This window comes from Phaethon lepturus, unplaced genomic scaffold (assembly GCF_000687285.1).
Source record: "Phaethon lepturus isolate BGI_N335 unplaced genomic scaffold, ASM68728v1 scaffold8414, whole genome shotgun sequence".
In the NCBI taxonomy this organism is placed as follows: Eukaryota; Metazoa; Chordata; class Aves; order Phaethontiformes; family Phaethontidae; genus Phaethon; species Phaethon lepturus.
The window spans coordinates 847-8,653 of NW_010533924.1; the positions used below are offsets into that span (position 1 = coordinate 847).

Here is a 7,807-nt window from a genome sequence, read left to right on the forward strand (position 1 = left end):
TCGGCATTCAGAGGGCAAAGAGGGTTTTTGGAGGGTTAGCCATCTTTTGCTTGGGAACTGGTTGGGTGTCGGTCTATCCAGCCTTTGTGTCCCTTGTTTTCTTCTCTCTTCTTCTGCTTGTCCTTCACTTACTAAGTAATTATCTTATTTTTTTCTCTTGACGCACAAGTTTTCTTGCTTTTATTCTTCCTTTCCTCTTCCCCCATCCCACTTGGAGGAAGGAGTGATCAAGCAGCCTTGTGCTGCTTTACTGCCCACTGGGATGAACTCGCAACACTGCCCTGTCGTGGGGCTTCACACAAACCCTGTCACCACTGTCGTGCCTGTGTCGTGTGGGCTGGTTGTAGAAACACTGGAGGCAAGCTGGATACAAAGCTTGGCTTTTCCTGAGCCCTTTCCAATTGGGCTGGATTTTTTTTTCCCTGCTGAGTAGACCGTATACTGGTTTCAGCTGGGATGGAGTTGGTTTTCTTCTCAGCAGCTCGTGTGGTAGTGCAGCAGATTTGTGAGCAAAGCAGAGCTGGGGACACACCACTGCTTGAGCTGTTGCTGAGCAGTGCGTGCACAGTGCCAGGGCCTTCTCTGTTTCTGACACTGCCCCCCAAATGAGCTGCCTGCAGTGGGCAGGAGGCTGGGAGGGGACAGTTCCTGTGCTGTGACACTGTTCAACGACACCAAGGGGAGGGAATTGGGGCAGGTGACCATTGCTTGGCACCTGGCTGAGCATCAGGCTGCTTGGAGGAAGTGGTGAGGGATTGCCTCGGTATCGCTTGGTTTGGTTTTATTTTCTTCTCTCTCTTTCCTTTGCTTATTAAACCATCTTTATCTTGACCTGCAAGTTTTTGCTGCTCTCATTCTTCCATGCCCAGCTGGGGCCCACAGCTGGTGGTAGTTACCTGCCAGCAGGGTCAGTCCACCATGACCGATCTGTTTCATAGCTCCCTGGTGGGGATTTGTACCCCAGGCTGGAACCCTGCGGTGTTTCCGGATGCACGGAGCTGGAGCCTGTCAGCCTGTCTTGAGTTTTGTGGAAAACTCTGCACTGCAGTTTCTTACTCTCCAAACATTTCTAGTTAAATTTCTTTACAGATGTTATAAACCGCTAACTCAGTCCTCTGATTCTTGGCCAGATATATCAGGTGTGTTCATCAGTGCAGGGTAGTTCTCTATGTGGAAGTGAAAACTGCTGGGAAAAGCACTCGGAGAGGAAAAGCAAGCTGGAAACCTCTCACTTTGTTTGGAACTGAATGTACTCAGAGCGCATGCAGGGGCGGCAGAGGCTGTGGGCATCAGACTTGCAGCGTTTGTCCCCAAGCTGAGGGAGTGATTGTGAACTGGTCGTCGATTTCCATGAAAGCTGGTGTCATAACCTGGAATGAGGCCTGGAGGTTGGAGGTGGCTCTGTTGGCAGTCCTGGGGTCCGGCCTTGTGCCAATGGGGACAAAGTACCCTTTGGAAGTAGGGACTGAGTGCTTCAGAGGGAGACCTGGCTGTGCTTGTAACTTGCTGGCTGTGTGCAGCAAGGTATTAAATCTTTATTTCATGTGGAAGATGGATCTTACACAAAACTTACATTGCATTTACCCATTTGCTGTGACTTTTTCCTCTCATGTCTGCTTCTGGTGTGTCTTGTCAGGTTCTTTTCCTCTCTTGGAGAGCTTATTTCTTGCTTTTAGAGTTCCAGACAGCTTTCCCGAGGGATGACACAGTGCTACTGCAGAGCTGCTCTTCACGGGACTTGTTACCAGCATTTTGCTATGAGGTGGACTGCAGAACCCCTTTGGGTGTGTTACAGTATATGAGGGAGAGAGCAAGAGAGTCTTCTGCTAGAAAATTGCTGGTTTTGAAATCCCTTTCATATCGCTCATAAAGAGCAGTGGTCGTGGGTTAACAGTAAGGGAAACAGGAGTGGTGGTGATGAGAGTTCTTACTGGAAAAATCCTTTTTAACAAGTAGCGGCATCGCAGTCACCGTTCCACAGGTGTCTGGTGGTTTTTTCTGTGCTTTGCATATGTGTGCTCAGGATTTGTACTCTCTGCTGTTTCCCTCCTCCAGGAGCTGATAACAGAGAGTCAAATGCAGTCCGTGTTTACAGATATCGGCAAAATAAACTTCAGAGATCCTTCAAATTACTACGTGATTCCCACTGTACCAGGCCTGGCATCTAATTCTGTCGCCTCAGCAGCGTGGCTTAGCAGCGAGGGGGAGGCTCTGTTTGCTCTGCCCTCTGCTTCGGGAGGGATCTTCGTCCTTAAGCTGCCTCCTCATGATGCGCCTGGTAAGAAGCGGGAACAGGCTGCCTCCTCACATCCGCCTCTGCAAAACACTGCTCAGTGTGACATCCCCTCTCCTAGCCTTGAACTTCGCTTGAGTTTGATTTTTTGATGTGTTGTACAAATCCACTCCACATGCAGAAAAGCTCTTTTACACCACGCCTGTGAAGCCCCTGGCTGGTGGCAGTAAACATTTTTTTTAATGAGTACTCTATGTATTTCTTAATATTGCTTTTATTTTGAAAGGAGCGGTTTCAGTTGTGGAATTGAAACAGAGCTCAGTGATGCAGCGTTTCCTTACTGGTTGGATGCCGACTGCCATCAGGTTAGTGCTTGGTGATGAATAAGTGGAAATATTTTGTCTTTTCGATTCCCTCGCCTAGAGTTTCTAGCTGAAGTCAAAGGCAGGCAAGTCAGCATCTATAAGTACTCTGCCAAAAAAGTTAACTGGGTCACAGGACCTGTTGCGGTGCGGAAGCTGGGACTTGAATGCTGGATTAGTTCATCTTAATGGGGTCCTGCTGATTCTGTGTGTCTACGAATACGCTGTATCTAGTAATTGGCCTCCAAGGATTTGGCCAGGATATGGCTTGCAGCCAGCGCAGATTAAGGATTACAACAGTTGTATGTTCTTGCCCTTGTTCTGAAATGTCAGGCTTGTTCCTGACCGGCAGACATTACATGTGGATGACACAGATGCTCTGTGTGCAGACTGGGCTCGGTGTTGGATTGTAATCGTAATGGTATCTTAGAGTGCACAACCAAATTCTAAGCCCTGTTACTTGGAAATGGGAGCGAGCCCCCTGACTCCCTGAATGACCTTAACCATCAGCAGTGCGTTGCTTGGGGCTGGCCGGATCCTTGTTTCCCTCTGCATCCTTCACCCATGTTCCACAAGCACTAGGCTGCGGCTGGGGAAGCCAGGGTGTGCTTTGGCTCTGCCAAAACGGGTGAAGAATTGGACATTACCGGTGTGGTGGGCTCCTCTGCGCCTTGGATGCTGACCCGCACAGTCCTGAAACGCTGCTCTCTCCTCCTGGTCTCACACCACTGACTTAGTTGTTTTTAAACTCAGTGTGATAGAAACCCTGTGCCTTGGATCTCTGCGCTAGCCTTGATTTTCTTCTAAGCTGTTGAAATAAACTCTGTATTTTCAGAGGTGACTGTGGCCCATCGGACCTGCCTATCAGCCTCTCTGTTCACTGCCTAGATCACGATGCCTTTCTCTTTGCTCTCTGCCAGGACCATAAACTTCGGATGTGGTCCTACAAGGTGAGCGAGGCCTGCGTTCGGGGGAGTAGCATCTCCCATTGCTGCTTAGGTGATAGTTTGAGGCTGAAGAAATGAAGGCTGAGTTGTTGGCATAGATTTGATCTGCCGTTAAATTGTCACTGAGTCAACTTCTGCATGCTCAGTTTCAGGGCAATTTGTGAAAATTGTGGTGTGTTTGTGGGTGATGGGTCTTCTCTGCGGCAAAGCCTTGTGCGTAGGGTAAGAGGCAGTAGCAGGTTATTTACAAATGTAGTGGAGCATTCAGGAAGGCAGGCAGGAGCACTTCAAGGGCCGAGGAGGCACACCAAATGAATTCTCTACTGCTTTAGCAGTAATAAGAGCGTCTTTGTAACATGGCTCCTTGTCAACAAGAAGTTAATAAAAGCCTCTGCTCGCTGCATGCCACTTGCTCCAAATATCAGTGCCAAAGCTAATCGACCAGCACAACTGCTTTCACGGCTCATCTGCGCTGGAATGTGTGTGTGTGTTTTGGGAGGGAGGGGAAGCTTTATTGTACATGCCTGGGCTCTGACAGCCTATGTGCTCAGTGGGAGAGGGCACAGGTGAGATGGGGAAAGCTAAACAGTGGTTTGGGCATGTGTATGGATGCTTTACTTGCATCCTTTAGGGCAAGATCTGTGCAAACTTTGGCCAAAAGGGGAGGGATGAGGGAGAAGGGCAGTTTTTCCTGTGCTACTTCCTTGATACCTTTATTTTTGCATAGGATCAAATGTGCCTGATGGTTGCAGATCTGCTGGAGTTCATGCCGGTCAGCAGGGACCTGCGACTTGCGGCTGGGACGGGGCACAGACTACGACTGGCCTTTTCTCAGTCCCTGGGGCTTTACCTTGGCGTGTACATGCATGCGCCTAAGCGAGGACAGGTACAAAGTGATGGGTCTTCCTTGCACTGAGTGCACCTTTCTTGGGCTGCCAGAAAATATGTCGTTCTTTCTTGGATTTGGGTCTGTAAGGCAAGAAATAGGGAAAAGTTTCACATCTGGCCCTCTGGAGAGAGCAGTACTTTCTGAATAAACAAACATTTTTATTCTCAAAGCACTGCAAGATACATGTGCTCTTGCCTTGGGGAGTGGAACTCCCTGTGTGACTAAGCTGAGCTGTGAGTGCTAGTTCACTTGTTCACCTCCTGTTCTGGTAGGATCCTGAAAGCACATATGTGCCGTGGGAAAAGGAAAGGTCCAAAAGGAGCTAAAAGCATGGAAATATTGGTAGTATATTTATGTCAGGCTCCTGGGAGCGTGCGGGTGCATCGCTGCGTTGCCAAACGTTGACTTCTGTAGAACTTCTGCTTCTTGCGGTGAATAATAAATTTAGCAAGACAGGAATGACGGCACAGAGTAGTCTCATCTGTTGGACAGCTTACCCTTTCCGTTCTCGGGGGGATTCACATATGGAATAGAAGCATGTGTTGTGACTTCTGCTGTCCCTCTAGTGCTCTGCTTGCTCTGGTAAGAACACGCAGAGCTTGGTTTGCAGGAAGTGGCCTGAGGATTCAGGGCTTTTCCACCTTAGTGCCTTTACTTGCCTGCATCATTGTCGTTAGCAGTGCCCCAGCGGTGGTGTTTTTACCATTTTTACCATTTTTCTTGTTTAGCCTTTCAAAAGGCAACTAGAAATCCTTCAGGTTCAGGCAGAGATGAGTGTCCTTGCTGGGACGGCTGAAGTCAGCGATGTCAGTACATGGTGCAGAGGGTCAGCTTGGCAGGGTCTGTGGCTGGCAGTGCGTGGTGCGCTCAGCGTGGCCCGCCTGCTCTTACCCCCAGCCCTTAGTGGTCTGGTGACTGTAGCATCAGGCAAGAAGAGGGACCAGAGAGCTAGTTATTGGCTTAGCCATCCTTTAACAAATGACTTATGGGATGTGTTTGTAGTTCTGTGTCTTCCAGCTGGTGAGCACTGAGAGCAACCGCTACAGCCTTGACCACATATCCTCCCTGTTCTGCTCACAGGTGAGTGCTGCGGCCTGTCTTGCCTGGAAGACACCGAGACAAGAGGGAGGGTTGCTCACTGAGAGGCCAGAGGCCTGGACTTTTGAGGATTGAACTGTGAAAGAATTCTTTCCAAAGCATATTTAAATGATACAAGGGAATGTTTTGCTGTTAACTACACACATCTCTGCTGTATTTGAATTTATGATAAGAAGGTAAATATGTGCTCTCTCTCCTAGGAGACTCTTGTTGACTTTGCTTTAACCTCGGCAGAGATCTGGGCACTGTGGCATAATGAAGAGAACCAAACTGTTGTGAAATACATCAATTTTGAGCAGTGAGTTTCTGCACTGAATCGCTAGCATTGATAGCCTGGGGGGGGTAAATGCAGGAGCAGCTCCTAGATGTTGCTCGTTAAAAGCACCAGTCAAGCTCCTCGGCTCTTCTCCTATCCTGCTTTGCTGTCTGAAGCGTGTAGAGATGCAGCAGTGTGTAGTTCTTCTTATTGCAGTGTTTGTGCCACGTGCACAACTGTGTCTTCCTGCAGTAATCCATCAGATTACATGGATTTTTTTTTTTATCTGCTTTGTAATAAAGAAACAGCTCAGCTGCAGGAATGTGAAAAATGTAAAAAGTCGGGCAGCAAGCTCACTGCGAGTGGAGTCCGCTGTGAGCATGTCACACGAAGGGCTGTATTTCACCAACAGCTCCTTCAAAACGTAACTGCCTGGTCTCTTCCAAGAAAGATCATGTTTTGAGGAGACCAGTGATGTGAAAGAATCACCCCTACCTTATCAAAGACAGAGGGCAAGTGTGGTGCATAACCAGACCAAGGAATTATATAGTGGGTGGAAAAAATGCTGTGAGTATGCAAGTTTATGCAGAGGAATCTACTGGTCAGTCTTGAGAAAGAGTCACTTGGTGAGCATGTGTGATGGGCAGAACATTGATATAAATGAAGGAATCCAACCTGTTCTTTTAGTTCAGGGCTGGGGATGTCCCCCTTAATCTCTCCAGGCTAAATCTGTCACTTGTCACTAGTCAAAGCTCCTCTGTTACAAGATCCAAGGGGCCACAGCTGCTGTAAAGTCTGTGATCACTGGTGAAAGTGACAGGTTTGGTTCAGGTGGCAGCTCCTGGATGTGCTGTGTTGGAGCATTGCAATGCAAAGCTGATTCTGGTTTTGTTTTTTCTTCCAGAAATGTTGCGGGCCAGTGGAACCAGGTCTTTGTGCAGCCACTGCCTGAAGAGGAAGTGACGGTTCGACATGATCAGGACCCCAGGGTGAGCCGACTGTAAAATAGCAACAAGAAGTAATGAAGCTTCTCTGCCTAGGAGGACATTAAGACAGTTCAAGTGTACAAATTATATTGATACAGCCTTAAAATTACTCCAAATTAAAGGGGAAAAGCCTTAGCCTCTATTATCACAACATTAAAGCGCTAAGCATGGTTATGAAACCAGAAGTTGAGGGATGAGGAGAATTTCAAGTCAGTCGAGAGAGATCCTTGAGACAAGACGTGAATAAACAAGACCTGGAGTGTGCGGGAAGCAATCACGGGAACCGCTAAGGGGTTGCAAGGGATTGGAGCAGGGTGTGCATGTGAACTGAAGCTAGAAAGAAATACAGACCCAGGGGATGAGTTTTGAGAATGGGAGGAAAGACCAGAGGCAGCATCTCAAATGCTCTTCCCCCGATACGTGCGTTTCCTTAAATTGTGATCTTTTTCTCTTTGCAGGAAACCTACCTGGAGTATCTCTTCATGCCTGGCCGGTTCACAAATGCAGCTATCCAGAAGGCTTTACAGGTTAGTGTGAGGGCATTTGGTGCGTGCTCTGTTCAGCTTCTTCCTGGCCGTGAGGCAACAGGATTCCTTGGAGCTCTTGATGGGCATCAGTTTGCATTTGATAGTTTGTAGACCTGTCAGTAGTCACTGAAGCAAGTTAGCGGCTGTTGTGCCAGACTTCAGCTGGTGTGTGCCAACATCAGGAGGCAGAACGTGGTTCCCAGAAGATTCCTCCCCCCCGCCCATGGCACAGTGGGTCGCTGAGCTTACTTTTTATTGCCTGCTGCTTTAGCCAGGTGAACAGAGACTCTCAGCCCACTGTGGTGCTGTTTCTCAGAATATATCCGCTCAGTTCTGGTTCCTCTAGGACTGTTAAGGGCAGAGCAAGGCAGCACGTGGTGCCTTTTCAGGAAAATGGAAAAGCCAAGTTTCTGCTACTCTGACTGTTTTGAATCTTTGTGCTGTGACCTTATGGAGGCCTATAGCAAGGTCCAAGAGAGAGCTGCTGTGAAGGTGTGCGGCACCTCTTT

At 48.4% G+C, this 7,807-nt stretch overlaps 1 protein-coding gene across 1 annotated transcript in view; it reads left to right on the forward strand.

Moving 5' to 3' along the window:
- The window catches only part of NUP160 (nucleoporin 160kDa), a gene marked incomplete at its 5' end in the record, with an annotated part of 27,929 nt that overhangs the window by 843 nt on the left and 19,279 nt on the right, over window positions 1-7,807 (forward strand). The window contains 8 exons of the mRNA XM_010285354.1: window positions 2,056-2,278; window positions 2,520-2,598; window positions 3,431-3,545; window positions 4,270-4,428; window positions 5,434-5,511; window positions 5,730-5,827; window positions 6,690-6,774; window positions 7,230-7,298. Coding sequence (XP_010283656.1) covers window positions 2,056-2,278; window positions 2,520-2,598; window positions 3,431-3,545; window positions 4,270-4,428; window positions 5,434-5,511; window positions 5,730-5,827; window positions 6,690-6,774; window positions 7,230-7,298 — 906 coding nt within the window. The remainder of the gene's footprint in view (window positions 1-2,055; window positions 2,279-2,519; window positions 2,599-3,430; window positions 3,546-4,269; window positions 4,429-5,433; window positions 5,512-5,729; window positions 5,828-6,689; window positions 6,775-7,229; window positions 7,299-7,807) is intronic.